Source organism: Rosa rugosa, chromosome 3, assembly GCF_958449725.1.
Source record: "Rosa rugosa chromosome 3, drRosRugo1.1, whole genome shotgun sequence".
NCBI classification, from domain to species: domain Eukaryota; kingdom Viridiplantae; phylum Streptophyta; class Magnoliopsida; order Rosales; family Rosaceae; genus Rosa; species Rosa rugosa.
In genome coordinates, this window is record NC_084822.1 from 20,538,147 (window position 1) to 20,558,101 (window position 19,955).

Sequence of the window (19,955 nt, forward strand, 5' to 3'; positions counted from 1 at the left end):
GAAAGGGTGGTCGACTTTCATACCTGGAGCTAAGCCTGGTTCGGCCTAGATCGTCCTAGATCAAGCGTTGAAGTTGGATTAATCTCGTGAGTCTGATCAGATTCCAGATTGAATCAGGGACGTCGAAATCTTCAACTCGTGATCTTTCACTCCACACTCCAAATCGTCAAGCAAGGCCTATATGGGGATGATCAGGGGGAGGAGGAGATCACGAAAATGGGAACGATCGGCCCATGCAACGCCGGAAAAATGGAATTCCGGTCGGGTCGGATTCCTCTTGGCTGGCTTCTTCGATCTCCATCTGGGGGCAGCGGCGGGGCAAGGCGACACCGGAGGGAGGCCGGGCTTGGAGCGGCGATCACCATGGTGTCCGGGTCGTGGCCGGAGGACGCCGGAGGAGGAAGGAAAATCCGGGTCGGGTCGGCTAAGACCCGTTGGGTCTGACGGTCGAAAGAAGAGAGAGAACGGAGAGAGCTGGGGGACTGTTCAGCAAAAATGAAAATGTTTCGTCCTTAAATGAAAAATCAGATATTTTTCCTATTTATAGAAAATTCCCAATTTTCAAATATTCATAACTTAATCATACGAACTCCGAATATTGCGTTCTACATGTCCACGAACTCGTATCGACGAGCTCTACAACTTTCATGAAGGAAGTTTTCCCAAATTTTGAACGTATAAAAAGTCAACTTTGTTGACCCCCTAAAAACGTTCGTTTTCGAAAATAAAACCGTTCGAACTAATTCCACAACTTCTCCAAGCTTCGTACTCGCTCCTACTATCGTGAAATCATTTCTAAAAATCCACGGAATTTAATTTGGATTTTCCAGGGTATTACAACCTCCAACCAAACATATATTCTTTTTCTCATCTTTAAGAGATAAAATTATGATTTTTGGAGTATCAAGATGAGAACCTTCTTCATGTCTCAAGATCTATGAGACATGGTAGACAAAGGGTTCTCAACTCTGGAAAATCCGACGGTGAAGCAGTTGAGGCAAGAAAAGAAAGATACACAAAGAGATCTAAATGCACTTTTTGCCATTCAACAAGCGGTGGACGATGCAAACTTATCAAGAATCATGGAGCTACTACATTAAAGGAAGCTTGGAATTTACTAAAGAAGTTTTATATAACTGCAAAGGTACGTTCTATCAAACTAGAACTATGAGGAGAGATCTAGAAAATTTGAAAATGAAAGATACTAAGATCGTCAAAGATTACTATTCCAAACTAAAGAAAATAGTGAATCAATGAAGAACCTATGGTGAAAAAACTTGTGAGAGTGTGAGAGTAGAGTGGTAGAAAAATACTCATTAGCCTCACTGAAATAAATAACCCAATAGTTACCGTCGTCGAACATTCCAAAGATATATCAATTTTTTTTATGATAGAATTAACTCTAGAAAGAAAAAAAATACTCATTAGCCTCACTGAAATAAATGATCGCCCAATATTTACTGTGGTCGAACATTCCAAAGACATATCAATTTTTTTGATAATAGAATTAACGTATTGAGTTTTTTTTTTCCTACCACTGTAGTCTCACTAGTTTTTTCATCATAGGTTCTTAATTGATTTACTATTTTCTTTAGTTTGGAATAGTAATCTTTGACGATCTCAGTATCTTTCATTTTTTAATTTTCTAGATCTCTCCTCATAGTTTGTAGTTTGACGGAACGTACCTTTAAAGTTATATAAAACTCCTCCTTTAGTAAATCTCAAGCTTCCTTTATGTAGTAGCTTCCATGATTTTTGAAAAGTTTGCATCATCCACCGCTTGTTGAATGGCTAAAACTGCATTTGCATATCTTTGTTTATCTTTTTTTCTTATCGTAGTTGCTCCATTCAAAAATGCTGACTTAATTCTAGATGATGAAATTAGACATTGGGTAAGAGAACTTTCAACTTTTCAAGGCGCAAGTCCTCGAAACACAATCAATGGCAAAACCTAGTTAATTTGCTAGTATGTGTATCTAGACTGCACATCTCTCTATAGAAGGCTCGAAGTTGAAATTGAATGAGATGCATTCACTTGCGCTAGCATTAGGTCCCAAATGAGCTCAAATGTGCCGATGTCACCCCCTTTCATCTCTTGCTGAAACCTTTTCCTTTGAGGCCTTGGTCTCTAAGTTCAAACGGCTGATACGCTAAAAGTAGCATCCAACTTAACCCTGTAAAATATCATATTTAGTATACGGTAAATAGGGATCGTTCAAATCCGCGGATTGAGGGTACACCTGTCATTGTAAAACAAATAAAGAATTAAAATAAATACAAAGTATAATATTTACAAAAATAAAATAAAGGATATATACAAAATAACAAAATAAGGGGGGGGGGGGGGTTTAACATTAGGGTTTAGAAAATTAAAATAAAGAAAATACGAAAACACATATACAAAGGGGAAACGTAAGAAACAAAGATCAAAACCAATTCCATGTAATCAAATTCGATTCAAACCCTATAATTGATCATCTAAGTCATGAGAAAGAAGTTGATCATGTGAAACATTTGAAGCAAATGATTTCCCATATTTTACTTTCCTTTACTAATTAATCTAAGTGAAAGCACCTAGATCAATCCTATTAAACATGCAATCAAAGTCTAGAAAGCTAGCTAATCAACACATGTTCAACGCAAGAAGCATAGAGAAAGGTTATCAACTTAAGTGCACAACCTAGTATGAATAAGTTCACCTACTTGCAATCCCCTTCAATTGAATTCGACTTTTGTCCAAAGCCTTTACTACTTTCGATCTAGGTTCACAAAACTATTAGGTGAATTGTTTACCTAAATCTAGCACCAATTACATGCAAATCCTATAAGTGTCGACCCAAATAAGATAAACATATAAAAGTTTTCTATCAAGCAAATTCAATCGAACATACTCACATAAGCAACTTAGAATCACAATCATAGAATGCGAAAACTTTATTTAAACATAGAAATTGGGCTTAAACTTTGCCCTAAACGTTATTGTTAACTAGAAACAAATTCATACGAAATCAAACAAGGAAACCAAAAAGGTTACAAGGAAAAAGAACGAATTACACCGTGAGTGGAGATGGAGATGGAGAGCTTGAACGTTGGACTCTTGAATCTTGGATGCAAGTCTTCAAGGTGGATGATGGAGGTAGATCTTCACGGCTTCTTCTTCCTCTCCTTGCTTGAAGACGCAGAACTTGTAACTAGAGAATAGAGAGAGAGAGAGAGAGATTTGACGTTATGGGAGGATTTTCTGAATGAGAGAATGTGTGTTGAAAACGTCTAGCATAGGGGGGTTTATATAGGGGACGGCCAAGCACTCCCAAAGCTTCATGAATCTTCTTTTTAATTCCTCAAATAATTATCCGATCATGCCACACAGCTTCGACCAATCACGTAGCGCCAAGTCAGCTCTGTTGTGTCATCCAATCAATCACGAGCCTCCAGAATAAGTCCCTAATATATTGTTGCCGAATTTTCAAGGATTATTTCTGATTTTATTCATAAATTTCGGCCAAAATATCTTGAGGGAATTGAGGAATGAATCTGGACTTGTTTTGAGCCTTTTCTCTCTCCACAATCCCTTAAAACTCTCCCAAGATTTTCTCAACGTAATCTCCTTGATTTTCACATTATCTCCATCATTTCCCATGGCGAAAATCAGATTTAATCTCCTAAAATATCTCCAACATCATCTTCTTTGATCCTCTCTTTATTTTCACCGCAATAAAAGATTTATTCTTCCAAAAATCCCTCTTTGACGTTCACAAAACCCTAAATCCAATGGGCTTCACCCATTTGCCTAAAATCCAAATTAATCCAGAAGATTCTTGGGCCTCCATGTGTCATCTTCAAGCTATGTGGTTTCCTAGTGCCTCCAGGACTCTTCTCCCAACGTTCCCTAGCTTTTCTTTCTCTTTCTGAGCTCATTTCAGCTTGTTTGCTCCATATGACCTGAAAATAGAAACTATTACTAAAAATAGAAACTTCCTAAAAATAGTAACTTTCCTAAACAAGAAGGATTCATTAAAGGAAATAACTGAGTAAATATGAGGAAATAACAATTAAAACGTCGCATTAAAATGCTCCTATCAACGGCATGAAGATTGATTCTCAAATTTTATGGTCTATTCCAATGCAAAACAATTGTCGATGTCATTGAGGACGATGGTGTCAATGGAAAGAAATCATGTGAAAGAGGGAAACAAAATGTATGATTCTATTGGGTTTCATATTTTAAAGTTGTATACTAAAATAAGCGGGTGTTTTGTATAGTAACTGTCTCAAAGTCACATTCCACATATTGCGACTAGGCTAAAAAGTCATTTTCGTTACTCAGAAGAAAAAAAAATCGAGAAGTATCAATACACGATTTCGTTATTCAAAATGTATGATTCAGCTGGATTTAATATTTTAAAGTTGTATACTCAAATATGTGACTGTTTTCTGTCACGCCGATCTCAAAGTCACATTCCACGTATTACAGATAGACTAAAAAACTCATTTTCGTTACTCAAAAAAGGAAATCGGGAAATCCACACATGTCTATTTTTACATAGTAATTGACATAATTTAACCTATGAAAAAAAAAAAAAAAAAGTCTATTTTTACTGCAGCGCGTGGAGTAAATCACTGTTTTCTTATACTAAAGAGAGATCACCGAGAAGGCCCAAAAGGGGGATCAAAAAACTCGTCATCGTCTCTCTCTCTCTGTTGGTTTTCGATTCGTGTTCGCTTTTTCGGTGCGAATTTCAATTTCCGGTACCCGTTTTTGGGATTCAATTGAGTTGGGATTATTAGGTCTGAATTGAATTGGTGCTCTAATTGTTTTGGTGATGCTTAGTTTGGCATGTTTAATGCTTTATCTTTGTTAAATTATTGATTTTTTTTTATGAAATTTTGATTCTTCGAGCTGGTTTTCAGTTCATATGACTTTTTTTTTTTTCCAGAATATTGGTTTTTTCTTACTGGAAAGTTTGGATTAAGTTTCAGTTATGGTAGTTTATAGATGATAGGTTGGATTCTGCTAGGTAGAAATTAACCATGAAATGGAGTAGGAATTGGTTCTGTTAGTATGAAGGGTCTTTGAATTCATACTGTTTTACATAACTATTTGACTCTTACAATCCTTGGGTTACTTGCAGTCCTATAGATGTCTGAATCACAAGGAGACGAACACGATTCCACAAGCTTCAGGGCTTCATCCGTCTCAGGTATTTAGATTTAGGGCACACCATGAATTTTAATTCAATCCCTCCCAATTATAAACCCAATAACTCTCATTTGATTTGGGATTGCAAAATTCGAGCCAAGCTTGCATTTTTACCGATTATGAAATTTGGATCGTGTTTAATTTTTATTTGTTTGATGGAAATTGCGGGAAGAATTGTTAGAAATGCTTACTTAATTACTCAGTAGCCAAAGTATCGTAATTTAGGGCTCAGTCTTACTTTCTCAAATTTCAAAATTTTGGTGCTTTAGTTTTCGTAATTGTTTGATCGAGTGATTGAATTGTGGGAGAATTGAAGGAAATGATAAGGAATTATCATTTATCTAAGAGTTAGTTCTGTTTGCTCCTGACTTTTGCTTAGTTGCCCCCTGAGGAGAGGAAAAAACAGTTTCCTTACACGTAACAAACTCTTTCTAGATGTAGAGATTAGCTGCGGTGTATATATCACCTAACCTCCACCACTTCCCTCCACTATCGTTGTGTATTCCTTCACCAGCATTGCAGAGCAACTTCTTTAAACACTAATCTGTTCATCGTCTGTTGAAAGTTCATCAGAGCTCAGATTCAAGATAGAACTGACCAAGAACTCTTCCACTTGCTATGCGTTTTCTGTAATTGGCTTATGGCTTGCGTTCGGGGTTGGTTAATTAATTGTTTTTGTGTTCGTTCAATTTCAGGTATTTGAATAAATATTGTTGCTGCTCCTTAGTTCAAATTAGATTATTTGTGCAATATGGTTAGTTTAAATTATAAATTTATGTTTATTGTCGGATTGCATGCAATTTTGTGGCATTTGTTTTTATTTTTTTGGGGGGTTTTCATCATGTTTTTTGTTTCTGGGTTAGTTTCCTATATATTGATATGTTTATTTGCATGATGTTCTGCTTGCAGTATATTCCAGTGAAGAATATGAAGGCAGGCTAAACAATATTCCAACAGTCTGAGCTGCTTCTTATTCAAAAGGAATACAAATTGTAATCTTCTAATCAGTTGTCAGGATTTTCAATTTATCCAAATTCAGGTCAGTAATTCAAACTTGAATGTCCCTGTTTGTTCATTCTGTAAATTCTATATATTTGTGCTGCCTTCACACACACTGTTAATTTTTAGGTAATACAATTACCTCTTTCCTGATTAAATATAAAAATATAGTTGGATTTACAATTTTAAGCTTCAAGAGTCTTTTTATTTTGTTTCTTTCCTGTGGGACTTGGGGTATTGGATGAGTGAAAATATTTGCAACAGCCTCAGGTAGTACAGCTGAGTCTTCAAAATTTGACTTCAACGACATGAAAACTCAAGATTTATGTTTGTACTGATGATTGATACTTTGATAGTCTCTTAATCTTCTGTTTGAACTCTCACATGCTGGATTGATGGAGATAATAATGTCCAAAGGTTGAGTCGAAGGTTATATTGATGTGGGATTTATAAATTTGTTCTTGATAAAGTGGATATCCAGGAATTAGGTTTGTTGTGATTCCTACAGCTTCTAATTATGAAAAAAAAAAAATCTTCTCTCTCATCTGTTAAACAAATCTTTAGGATAAATGTTTCGGTTTGTACATGCAAGTCTGAGAAAGAGTTTTAACATTTTGATTAAACTTTCTGATTATGTTGAGTATTTATCTGTGTCGCAAAGATACATGTTCAATATACAAATGATTTTATACAAACCTATAGCTGCACCTCTGATCAAGTTTCTAGGTGGGAAATAGTGATTTTATACAATGCCTCTGATCAAGTTTCTAGGTGGGAAATAGTGATTTTATACAAACCTATAGCTGCAGATACCTCTGATCAAGTTTCTAGGTGGGAAATATTGATTTTATACAATGCCTATTGTATATGGACTGATGTATTATCCTTTGTCCATAGTATGAAGGCATTCCTGGAAATACAGTAGCTTCAACATAGCTTAGTCTGCTGGAGTATCATTAAAATGATATATAATATCTGACATATATTACTTAAAAACCCGACTCAATTTCAGAACAAAAAATAAATAAATTAAATGGTTGATTGCTTTTGGGTAAAATAATGAATACGGAAGTAATCAAGATTGTTTAAATTTTTGGGTGTATGGAAAGAATCTGTTTCCAGCAGTTATTACCAAAGATAGCCCTTCATATGGTGTCTTCTGGTAATTGGTGCAAAACCTTGGTGATCTTTAGGTTAAATTTGTGCCTGAAATTGAAGAAATGCCTAATGCATATTTGTTTTCATTTCCATGGTATGTCTATGAGCCATTTGACCTGCAAATGCATCATATATTGAATACAACCAGCAGCACATACTATCATTTCATAATTTAGGTTCAGCTTCAGTACTTTCTAATATATCCTCTTCAATTCTTTTTATCTTCTGAAATCACTTTGGCACTTATCTATGTCGAACTCAGAGCTAAACTCTACGTTTCTGTTCTATGTGGGTGTTCAGAACAGGAATATGGGTGTCAAAAGTTTACTTCATTGTTCCAAAGTCAGTTTATAATTATTCAAAATGGTTTATGTCTGGAATTGTTTTTGAAAGTAGAACCAAGAAACATATTTCATTTTCAACCCAATAAGGAATTACATAATGGGTGTTTGTAGTTTATTGTGCTCAATGACATTGCCAATTTGATGAAGTTATGTTTTTGATAACATCATACCATAGAAATTGGTAGAATAAGGTGTGTGAAATAATATCTTTTAAGAAATCTCATTGTACCAGTGGATTGCATAAACTTTATGCTCTAAACTGAATGTTATACTCTCTTTTGCTGATCTGAAACACATATATGCTATGTGTATGTATGTGATTTATTTGTAACCTGTCTTATTTTGACTTTTGAGTTTGCAGTTTTTTTGGAGTATATCGGATCTATAGCCTTCTCTGTCCTCTGTCTGCTCTTTTACAGGCTTTCATGAGAAAAAAAAAAAAAAAAAAAAATCCCCGCAGCATCTCGCGGGTTTAAGCACTAGTTAAAGGAATGAAAAACAGCTGTTTTCAAAATCATAGACTGTAAGAAATAACAAATGTTGTTGTGAATCGTCTACATGTCTGCTGCACGGTTAAAAGAAACTTTCATCAAATTGGATTACATCAAAAACACAAATCTTCCTGCAAGGTATTAAACACTTGCAAGATTCGTACTGATCAAGCTAGTTTCTTAATTGGTTATGTTATTTACATTTTGATTTGATTTTTCCCAGAGCTAAGTTTTCATGTCACAGTTGTCTGCCTTGCATGTCAGCATACTGTCAGACTTGGATAAATCAATTCTGAAGTTTTGTGTTTTAAGACCTGCTTCTGAATTTTTTATTATTATATTTTATTATTATAATATAGGGTATTATCGATAGAAGAAATAGATTCAGGAACTCTCTTGTTTTAGGATTTAAAACTATAAGCATTATTTCTATGAATGTTTTATGTTTCACTGTTGTTTTAGGAATTTAAACTGAAGCATTATTTACTTACCCTAGAATTCTTAGGCAGCCTAGAAGTATTCGGAATTATCCAATCTGTTTTAGTGGACAGATAGACTTGATTGATAAGACTATAAACCTCCTATATCTCTTTGTTCTCTTCCAAGTTTTTCTATTATTCTTTCTTCTCTATACCTAAGTTCTATGTTTCCATGCTCCTACATCATTCGCCGGATTCCATTTGCATTGTAATTTGGAAGCCTACTATACTGCCTAAGTTGCTGTTTCATACTTGACAGGGTTTTGGGATGAAAATCAGTAAAACAGAGGTGAACTTGAGGAGGCTGCTTGCAGCTGCTCCTCAGCAACAAAACCAGGCAAAACTTTCGCATTATGTTGCTACTTTACGAGAACAGGTAGAACAGCTAGCTGAAGAGAGAACACCGGAAGGCTTACCTAGAGTTTCAAAGGCTGTCTTAAGTGACTATTCAGAGAAGATCGAAGCCATTGCTTCGAAATTAGCTGCTCCATTGCCTGATTTGCAAGAACCACAGGAGTCCCTTGCAAGAATTTCGGTTAAAGCAAAGTCTTCTGAAACAGGAGACAATCAGAGTCCCCATTCTCCAGGTCTGAGAAGAAGATTTGTGCCCAACTCAAACATCCAAGATGGAACTCGTGAGACTCCTAGTGCAGATTCTTTGTCACCTGTCAAACTTGACGCTGCAGCTCAAGCGCACATTGAAAAGCATAGAAGACTTCAGGAGGATTTGACTGATGAAATGGTTGGGTTGGCAAGGCAACTCAAAGAGACTAGTCTCATGATGAGCCACTCCGTGCAGAACACTGAAAAACTACTTGACTCTACAGAGGAGGCTGTAGAAAGGAGCTTGGCTAGCACTGGTCATGCCACTGCACGGGCATCCGATATATACTCAAAGACCTCCAAGACTTCATGTTTCACATGGCTTTTGATGTTTCTAATGACGTGTATATTCATTATGGTGGTACTTTTAATTCGTGTCACTTAGTACGTGTATCCTTGGGTAGGAAGACGAAGACTGAGATTTCACATGGCTTTTGATGTATCTAATGACATGTATATTCATCATGGTGGTACTTTTAATTCGTGTCACTGTGTATCTTTAGGTAGGAAGATGAAGACTGAGACACACCTTCTTTCACCCAGTTCCTCTGTATAACGACCTTTAATGCAAATGAAATTAAAAGTACAGACCTGGCTGCTGTTATACACCTGCCAATAATAATATAACTCGAGTTAGAATCCAGGGATTCCAATGTTATTCATGCGGGGTAGAGTCTGCCATTTGCATTCTAGAAAATACGACAAAACTAGATAATTGTAATTGATCTAGCTGCGTGCAAAATCTATACTCGACTTTGTTATGATATTGGATGATTTCTTCATATTAATAAAAGTAATTGAAGAATTTAAGGATCGAGGTTTTGATCTTACTGACTGTGCAGCAAGTCCTTACATTCTAAGCTCTAAGCACTGGATAAATGTAATGGGAACATTGTAGGAACACAAGTAATTGAAATGCAGATTTCACCACTTGGAATAAAAAGGGAAGAAAACCAAAAATGAACTACATCTTCAAATTACTTTCCGAGTACTATGACAAGTACTATGATACAAAACTTCTTGTTATTCCTACTACTTTCTGCCAAGGAATAATAAAATGGCACGAAAGCAGGGAGTTGGTATGCATTATATATATACGGTTAAGCTGTAACACACTAACACTGCAGGGTTTTCAGCTTTTTGTCAAGCGAAGTGGATCAATTCTTGAGAAAATTACAGAGGTGAAATTATTAACGAGTCATAAGACCACCATTAGACTCTCCTTGATTGTCATGTGGAATTGAGGGTGAGTGTTTCGCATTGGCAGGACCGAATAGCAACTCCAAGCAGAAGTTAGGGCCACATATTGATCTTCCTTTCTTCCCAATTTTATCCAAATCCCGAACAGTGAGCTGTAATTAAGCAACCTTAAATCAAAAACCTGTAACTTTTTATGTACATTTTATGAACCTTCATGTTTCCTGGTGTTTTCAGGAAAGAAGGCAATACCTGTAGCAAGCTGTTCTTAATGAAAGCGGTGTTGAAGCAAGCGTAGAAGAGACGCCCTCCATTCATTTTTTGATAGAATATGACACGCACATCTCCGGTCACCTTTCGAAGCAATGTGATAAACCGACTTAGAGACAGACATTCCACAACATCGATCATTGAGACAAAAGTTTCTACTCAATAACCATTATCAACTTACCTGTACAGGCTTATCAAAGTAATATTCAAGATAGGCCTTCTGGTATAGTATGGAACTTTCTGTATCCATTTGAACAACAACACGAGGTTCGTCTGAATCTGATTTCTTGTCTTCTCAATCACCTTCAATAAAAGAGAGATAATAGCGAGGACTGCTCGTTCTCGAATACCCTTTCTTGATTTGTTTGCATGAACTCCTAGAAACTTCTATTGATGGACGATAAATTTGACCCGGAATCTGTTAACATGAGCAGGAAATTTACTCTTAAGTAGATAGAAGGAAATAAGATGGCTAAGAATTTTTTGGCGTGGCCACAGCTAGATTTCTATGCTAGCTAATCAGAACATAAAAAACAGCATATACCTCTTGCAACTCAGAGACCACAAAGAAGATCTTATTAATGTTACGTGTGTCATAACATCGGATTCTTCGTAGTTCTCTGCTACACGTCTGAGGTAAGTTGACTTCAGGAGGTTCATCATCGACTTCCGAAGGGAAAGAGAGACAATTTTCCCAGTACCCCACGTAACGACGTTGGCTTGGTATCGAGACCTGTTCAAGTACATATAGGTGGCAATGTGCTTCTTATTGTATCAGAATCACAAAAAGCAATGCTGAAACTAAGCAATTGATTGTATACGTAGAGACTCTAATTGTATCACTAAATAATGATCAGTGAAAATGGTTTGTTTCTGAGAACGAGAATGTGACTTTGATTTGTATTATATATACCTAATGTGACTTACTCCTTCATTATTGGTGGTCCGTCTATGAGCATAGAGTTGAAGTGCTTCCTCTGCTGACATCCCACAGTAGACTAGATACGCGCTTACCATTAGGCCTGTTCGGCCTTTGCCTGCCTGCAGCCAAATCATAGTGAAGAACAAAAATATTGGAAGTACATTACTACTGGTACGTAGTTGCTAGTTTATCTAACAAAATAATGTTATTGGATCAAACGATAAAGGCATTGTTGAGAAAAAGATGGCTTTTACTGGATAATTGGTACTCAAGTTGCCAAACATATATCTGTTCATTTATCAAGAGTAGATGAGTGTTTCTTGCTTGTTATTTCATCAAAAAGCAAGCAATCGGTTACTAAACTCAACAGTTGTTTGGTACATAAAACAAGGGGAAGCTCCTTTTGAACTTTTTTTTAGGGGAATCCACACTCCCCCTTTTACAATCCATGCACGATTCATGCATGTTTCCTTTTTTGGTAACTTAAATTTTGTCTACACTAACGTAAATTATAAGAATTTATACCAAAGAATGAAAGAGGGAGTGTGGATCACAAATTAGGGAGTGTAGATTTCACTCCCTTGTTTTTAGTATGGTGTGATTATTAAATTGGAGAATGGAATTAGATAGATCATATCGGTTATAAGGAGAAAAAAAAAATCAATGAAAGAGATTCACATATTTATGGTAATTGATTGTCTAAATATTTTTTTAAAATATGCTTACCATGCAGTGTATAACAGCAATGTTTTCTGGGTCACTCTTGAGCCATGATTGCACGCTTTCGCAGAAAAGCTTGACCATTTCAAGAGGTGGAACATGGTTATCATCAAAAGGATACCTCTCCACACGGCCATAGAAATGAGATGGAGCATAATGCTCTTCAATGCAGAGGTTATAGATCTAGAAAAACACAACCCCATTCATAAACACCACCAGACTACAAATAAAAATTACAAGAACAAATCATTAAAGGGTCATTGGTGTAATTAATTTAAGGATCGGACCAATACCTTGTAATGCTCTGGATGCCTCATATCAAGCACAGACTTGACCTGCCAGAGAGGATTTCGATACATTGCACGCATTCGCTCCGCAGGGAAAGACATTGCCAATATGCGGTCGGTGATGTAAGACATGTCAAGATCATAGCCAGCAACAAGCATTCGCCTCCGTTGCTTAGACACCAAGTTACGGATGTAAAAGCTGTTACTTAGGCATCTGATCAGTTGATGTTGTAAGGTTAGGCTTTCAAGCTTTCCTGGCGCCGGCATGGCTTCTTCCTTTGTTAACTTCATTCCCATTTTTGCTTGCGGATGGTACAATGGTGCCTAATCAAAGATCATGAAGAACTAATAAAATTCAATTAACAACAAAAATAATCCAAACTGCGTACCACTAAATTTGAATATGGGGTTCCTAGAAGAATGGTGTGTGTAATTGTGTACCTGCAGAGCTGAACATCAATTGAGATTTGGGTGGAAGGGATTGGATTTTGGAAGCAAATTCTAGGGCAAAACAGAATGAAACCCCCAATTCAAAATTTGGAGGGAACCCTAGAATTAGCGGGGAGAAAGAAACAATGTTTTGGGTCAGGGTGGCCAGAAGGTGATGACCTCCATTACTGTTAGTTGGGAAAGGAGAGAGGGGCAGAAAAAACCTGATTGCAATTGAGAGATCAGCGCTAAATTTGGGTTTCTAGGCCCCCAAATTTGGAGGAAAATTGTTGTGCCAAGAGAAAAAATATTCAGAGGAAATTTGGCTGAGAATTTAAATTAAGGTGTGTTTTGTGACTCTTAATTAAGACCGTTGGGATTGGCGGGACTGTCCTGGCCTAACTTAAATAAACTTTTAAGTTTTTATAGGCTGTGTTTGGCTGGTGTTGTGGTTGGTTGGGTTCGAGAACACTACTAGTTAGAAGCCTAATAAATCGTTTTGTAAAACACTCTAAGATAGAATTATACAACTGTTGAAGGAAATCGACTTTTGTTGCCTTATCAAATTAGGATTAGTTTTATGATTGTAATAGGAGAGAAGGTTCTAGAATTCCTAGTCCTACTCGGAATAGTTTTCCTTGTATCATTAGAACATGTATTTTGTAATCCCTATATATAGGGCTCCTATTCTCAATAATGGATCACACAATTCTCTCATCAATCTCTCTCAATTTCTCTCATTCTTAAACACGTTATCAGCACGAGCCCTAACCACAAAAATCAAAACCCAAAAACCGAAATCTTCTTCACCGTTAGCTTCACCACCGTTGCACCTAGCCCGCGCTAGCCCTACCACCTGCAGCTCTGCTGCACGCCTGCTACCCCCGCAGCGTCTCCGCTCCACCTTCAACAGCTACTACTAGCTGCAGCCCACACAACTGCCGCATACCACCGAGCCATCTAAGGCCCTCCCACCGAAGCTACATCAACTCCAAGTTCAAGATTTCAAGGTTTCAAGCTCCAAACAAACAAGTAAGTTTTTAAAATTAAAGTTCCCGCTTTCGGTATTTACTTTCTTTTCTTTTTCTTGGGGACTTGCAACCTTCCTTCTTCTACATCACACCTTTCTTATAACGTGGGTTCGATTCTTTGAAAAGCGGAATCGTGGGGATTCACGCTATATACGAACTAAGAGCGTTCGTGATCTTCGGACTAAGAGCGTCCGTAAACATCGATTTATGACCATATAAAAATTATTGTTTCGGTCTAATCCAAAAATTCTTGGAAATCGATTTCTTGGTAGCATAGCTCGGAAATCTTATTATTTATTAGTTTTCGTGGAAGCATTGACTCCGAAACTAATTTATTTATCCTTCTTATTTTCAGGATGTCGAAACCGAAGCTCGACTTTCCCATACTTGACTCAACTGGCTCGGAATATCATAGTTGGGTCACGGATGTTGAGAACCACCTCACTTCAAAAGGGATCCTACCAGTAATTCAGGCACCAAATCCTACGCTCATATTCGAGCTTACGGCTACAAATAATGCCACCGCCCTCATCTTGATGAGACGCCACATGGATAAATCACTCCGATTGGAATACATGGCAATCAAAGATGCTAGAGAATTATGGGTTGCGCTAGAAGAGCGTTTTGGAAATGTCCAGGATTCCCTCCTCCCCGACTTGAAGGTTCAATGGAGCAATCTACGATTCGCCGACTTCAAGTCCGTCGCTGAATATAATTCAGAAGCTCTATGCCTCAAAACCATGTTGGGGTTCTGTGGACAACCCTTCACAGAGCAAGAGCTAATTGAGAAAACTCTCTCCACCTTCCCCGTCTCAGCAATTTTGGTATCAAAGCTATACATAGGAGAATACAATGCTGGACGAATCACGAGGTTTCATCAGCTAATTGATGTCATGTCTGTAGCTGAGAAACATGATAACATCCTCGTGAAGAATTATAATTCAAGGCTTGTCGGAACTAAGAGCGTTCAAGAGGCGAATTATAATAATGCACCCAATGGAGGGCGCAAGGAGCGGAACCCTAAAATTAAGGGACACAACGGATGTATTGGTCCATACAACCGTCCTATAAAGGAAGGTAACCGTCAGAATGAAGGACGGACACGTGGCAACACATGGCAACGTGGGAGAGGAGGCCGTGGGGCTCCAGAATGTGGTGGAGCCGCCCAAGGCAGTGGGAATGGCGTCAATCCCTCTAGGGACGTCAACCAAGTGCAAACAATGCACCTCAATTAAAGGGAGGCAATCACAATGACATGTGTCATCGATGTTGATCAAGTGAGTATTGGTTCAAGCAATCAATTAGCTGCACGATACAAGGCATATAGGGACCTGAGAGAGCAAGAAGTCTATCTTGTCGAAGAAGGAGATGATGGTGATGACAATGATGTCAACCTCACAATAGCGGACTTCAAATCTGACAAGGAATTGCACAAGGATGCTGTAGAAGGAATTGCACAAGGATGCTGCAGATTTTGATTAGTATAGTCCTTTATTTTTCCAAGAATTATGTAATGGCAATTATGCCTTAAATCAATAAAATGACTTATTGTATTAACTCTTTCTCACTAGGCTCATCCAAGAGTAATTGTGATGTCTAGGAAAGGATTGAACTGAGAGAATGGTTTTAAAAGTGAGCATTGCTCCACCAAAATCTCGTCTTACCTTACTTGGTCACAACCAAATTGGAGTTACCAAACGGATTGAGTGACTACAATTTGTCTAAAGTTTGATTTTTATTTTGGATTAGATTTTGGTCAAGAAACTTTGATGGAATCATTGACTATTATTAATAAAGTCTCGATTTATTTTATTCAATGTCTTGGAGAGATTTTAATTTTGAAATGCCTCGTGGATAGTGCAACTACACATACAATCCTTCGAAATAGGCAACTATTCCTATGGATGACGCCTACTCGATCTTCTGTGACTACGATGGCTGAATCATCTCAATTGATTCATGGTAGAGGACCAGCCCAATTTATGTTGCCAAATGGCACAAATATAAATGTCACCAAAGCTCTTTATGCTCTTAGGGCAGGAAGAACCCTATTGAGCTTCAAAGATATAAGAGCCAATGGTTTTCATGTGGAAACATATTGTGAGAATGGACGAGAGTTCCTTTGCATCACCTCTAATGACTACAGACATAAAAGAGTCTTAGAGAAACTTATGTGTCGATCTAGTGGGTTGTATGCAACCACTATTTGAATCATTGAATCCAATCATGTTATGAGAGATGATCTATGGGATTTCAACACATATAGGCTTTGGCATGACCATTTGGGACATTCAGGTCATGATATGATGATCCGTATATTAAAGACTTCACACGGACATCCATTCTTTAGAACGAAAAGAAGTACAAATTAGATTTTGGACCGAGAAGGAGCCCCTGCGCCTCACGACACCGTCCCCCTACAAGACCGGCCTTCACCAGCAGGCGCCGCCGTCTCCCTGAGGCCCAAGGTTGGCTTTGACGCCACTTATGCTTCCTTGCTTCCAAATTCTACTTCTAAAGATAATTGTGACTTCATGGCTTAACCAAAATCCTCATTGGTTGTTTCTAAAGCCTATCATTCATTCTGCAAAGCCTGCTCTTTAGCAAAATTAGGATCGAGACCATCCTATGCAAAAGACACTAAAGAAAATATACCATTCTTGCAAAGAATCCAAGGTGATATTTGTGGACCTATTCAACCACCTTGTGGACCATTTTGATATTTTATGGTGTTGGTTGATGCATCGACACACTGGTCACATGTCATGCTATTGTCCACAAGGAACGCTGCCTTTGCTAAACTCCTAGCACAAATTATTAAGTTAAGGGCTCACCACCTTGATCATCATATTAAGTCTATAAGACTAGACATTGCTGGGGAGTTTACATCAAAAACTTTTGATGATTATTGCATGTCCATTGGGATTGAAGTTGAACATCCAGTTCCTCATGTTCACACCCAAAATGATCTCGCAGAAGTCATCATTAAACGACTACAAATGGTCGCTAGAGCATTGGTAATGCTCACCAATCTCCCTATTTCTGCTTGGGGCTATGCAATATTGCATGCAGCCGTGCTTATTCGTCTAAGGCCCACTGCCACTCAACCCTTTTCTGCGTCCCAGATGGTGATTGGGTATGAGCCTGATGTCTCACACTTACGCATATTTGGGTGTGCAGTTTATGTGTCAATTGCGCCGCCACAACGCACCAAAATGGGTCCTCAACGATGATTAGGCATTTATGTTGGATATGACTCTCCAACTATTGTCCGCTACTTAGAACCCTTGACAGGCGATCTCTTTACCGCTAGATCTGCAGATTGTCACTTTGATGAGACAGTCTTCCCGTCGTTAAGGGGAGATAAGAACATAAATGTTCAACATGAATGATAGGAATTGTCGTGGTCTGTCCCCACTTTGTCTCATCTTGATCCCCGAACCATACAGTCCGAAATTGAAGTGCGGAGAATTCTCGATTTTCAGAACGTAGCAGAATCGATGCCTGATGCGTTTTCTGATATCGAAAAAGTGAGGAGATCACACATATCTGCTGCAAACATGCCTGCAAGGATCGATGTCACTAAAATTAGAGGACATGACTCCATCTCAAGGGTACCTGAGCATGGCGCCAACGTCCCCTATATGGGTGACGCAGTGGCTTAGGCCATGGCTCCTGCCAGGTTGAGCGGGAGGCCCAAAGGTTCGATGGATTCTCGCCTAAGAAAGAAAGCTAGTTTGGCACAAAATAATCCATTAATCATCGATGTAAATAATTAATCTCATGAGAATATTCCGGATTATGGTTATGTCCAAGAGACATCATTGGGGGATGCTCCAATGTTAGAACCAATTCCAGAGAATAGGGAGATTTCCATGAATTACACTAGTGTACATGAGATGATGGATAGAAATTCTATTGCTATTGATGATGCATTTGCATATCATGTTGCAAAAGGAATTATAGAATATGATGATATTGAATCTCGCTCTGTCGAAAAATGTCAACGAAGAGCGGATTGCCCTAAATGGAAAGATGCGATCCAGGCTAAATTAGATTCACTGGCAAAGAGACAGGTATTTGGGCCTATAACGCAAACACCCCCAGATATAAAGCTTGTTGGCCATAAATGGGTCTTTGTTAGAAAGCGTAATGAGAAAAATGAGGTGGTTAGATATAAAGCCCGCCTCGTGGCGCAAGGTTTCTCACAACGCACTGGAATCGACTACGAGGAGACATACTCTCCCGTAATGGACGTTATAACGTTTCGCTACCTTGTCAGTTTTGTAGTTTCTGAAAAACTTGACATGCAGCTTATGGATGTGGTTATAGCATATCTCTATGGGGATCTAGATTCAAAGATATATATGAAGGTTCCAGATGGACTTCAACTACCCAAATCAAGTGGCTCTAAACCACGGAGCGCGTTTTCAATAAGATTAAAACGCTCACTATATGGATTAAAACAATCCAGACGGATGTGGTATAACCGTCTAAGTGACTACTTGATTGGGAAGGGATATATTAACAATGAAATATGCCCATGCGTGTTCATTAAAAGAACAAGTTCCGGATTTGCAATTGTAGCAATTTATGTTGACGACATGAACCTAATTGGAACTCTAGATGAGTTAAAGGAAACTGCTAAATATTTGAAATCTGAATTTGAGATGAAAGATCTTGGGAAAACACGATTTTGTCTTGGTTTAGAACTCGAGCACCGTAATGATGGGATTTTGATCCATCAGTTTGCATATACTCAGTAAATTCTAAGGCGCTTTAATGAAGATAAAGCAAAGCCTGTGAGTACTCCCATGATTGGTCGTAGTCTTGAGCCCAGAAAAGATCCGTTTGGTCCAAAAGATGAGGACGAAGAATTATTAGAGGCCGAAGTGCCCTATTTAAGTGCAATAGGCGCATTATTGTACTTAGCTCAATGCACAAGACCGGACATCTCATTCGCAGTGAACTTGTTAGCTCGACATAGCACTGTGCCAACACGCCGCCATTTGATTGGTGTAAAGACAATCTTTCGATACTTAAGAGGTACGATTGATATGGGCCTATTTTATCCCTACAGAGAGAAGAAGAATGACAAAAAATTGGATCGGACCCCAAGAGGCAAGTTGTCGCCGTCCATAGCGTGACCACCGGCCATGCTACCGCCACCGGCGCCGCCGCCGTCCAAGGTGGCTGGCATCCTCCTCCTTCCCTCCTTCAAAATAACAATGATGTTTTGATGGGTTTTGCTGATGCAGGGTACCTCTCTGACCCTCACAAAGGTCGCTCCCAAATGGGTTATGTCTTTACCATGGGAAGCACTGCGATATCTTGGAGGTCGACAAAACAGACCCTTGTTGCTACCTCCTCAAATCATGCAGAGATTATTGATCTCCATGAAGCCATGCGTGAATGTATATGGCTATGGTCTGTAATTAGACATATTCGAGGAAGTTGTGGTTTGAAGTCTACTACGGATGAACCTACATGCATTTATGAGGATAATGCAGCTTGTATTGAACAAATGAAGTTAGGTTTCATCAAGGGCGATAACACCAAGCATATATCGCCTAAATTCTTTTATAATCAGCAACAACAATCGCTTCTAAAGATTGAAGTGAATCAAATTCGATCAGAGGATAATGTAGCAGACTTATTCACGTACTAAGTCGTTACCTGAATCCACCTTCGAGAAACATGTGAAGAGCATCGGATTGAGAAAGTTATCCGAACTCCCACGATTGTAGCAATCAGGGGGAGATATCGACATCAGGGGGAGTTATGATGTCTACATGTTCGATCTCGAAGAGTGAAGCAAGTGTTGT

At 38.2% G+C, this 19,955-nt stretch overlaps 1 protein-coding gene, 1 long non-coding RNA gene and 1 pseudogene across 9 annotated transcripts; 1 reads left to right on the forward strand and 2 right to left on the reverse strand.

Annotated features, from left to right (window-relative positions):
* Positions 1-4,590: 4,590 nt before the first annotated feature.
* Positions 4,591-9,763, forward strand: LOC133736863 (uncharacterized). Of its 8 annotated transcripts, none has more exons than XM_062164463.1 (5): positions 4,591-4,730; positions 5,133-5,201; positions 5,896-5,954; positions 6,110-6,239; positions 8,931-9,763. In XM_062164463.1, the coding sequence occupies exon 5, from the start codon at positions 8,940-8,942 to the stop codon at positions 9,657-9,659; it is 720 nt and encodes a 239-aa protein (XP_062020447.1). In that variant the 5' UTR covers positions 4,591-4,730; positions 5,133-5,201; positions 5,896-5,954; positions 6,110-6,239; positions 8,931-8,939; the 3' UTR covers positions 9,660-9,763. The 8 variants fall into 8 exon arrangements, with proteins under 8 accessions (XP_062020447.1, XP_062020443.1, XP_062020444.1 ...); XM_062164460.1 differs by having other exon boundaries at positions 4,631-4,788; XM_062164464.1 differs by having other exon boundaries at positions 4,632-4,749.
* Positions 6,824-7,885, reverse strand: LOC133736865 (uncharacterized). Its single transcript, XR_009859761.1, has 2 exons — positions 7,013-7,885; positions 6,824-6,952 (listed from the first exon to the last, which is right to left on the reverse strand). It is a non-coding gene; the product is annotated as an uncharacterized LOC133736865 (long non-coding RNA).
* A 460-nt stretch (positions 9,764-10,223) lies between the features above and the next one.
* On the reverse strand, positions 10,224-13,325 carry LOC133736862 (phosphatidylinositol 3,4,5-trisphosphate 3-phosphatase and protein-tyrosine-phosphatase PTEN1-like; annotated as a pseudogene).
* Between the last annotated feature and the right edge of the window lie 6,630 nt (positions 13,326-19,955).

Bases quoted from the DNA above. Each gene is read 5' to 3' on its own strand.
- LOC133736863 (XM_062164463.1), top strand. From the start codon at position 8,940: ATGAAAATCAGTAAAACAGAGGTGAACTTGAGGAGGCTGCTTGCAGCT.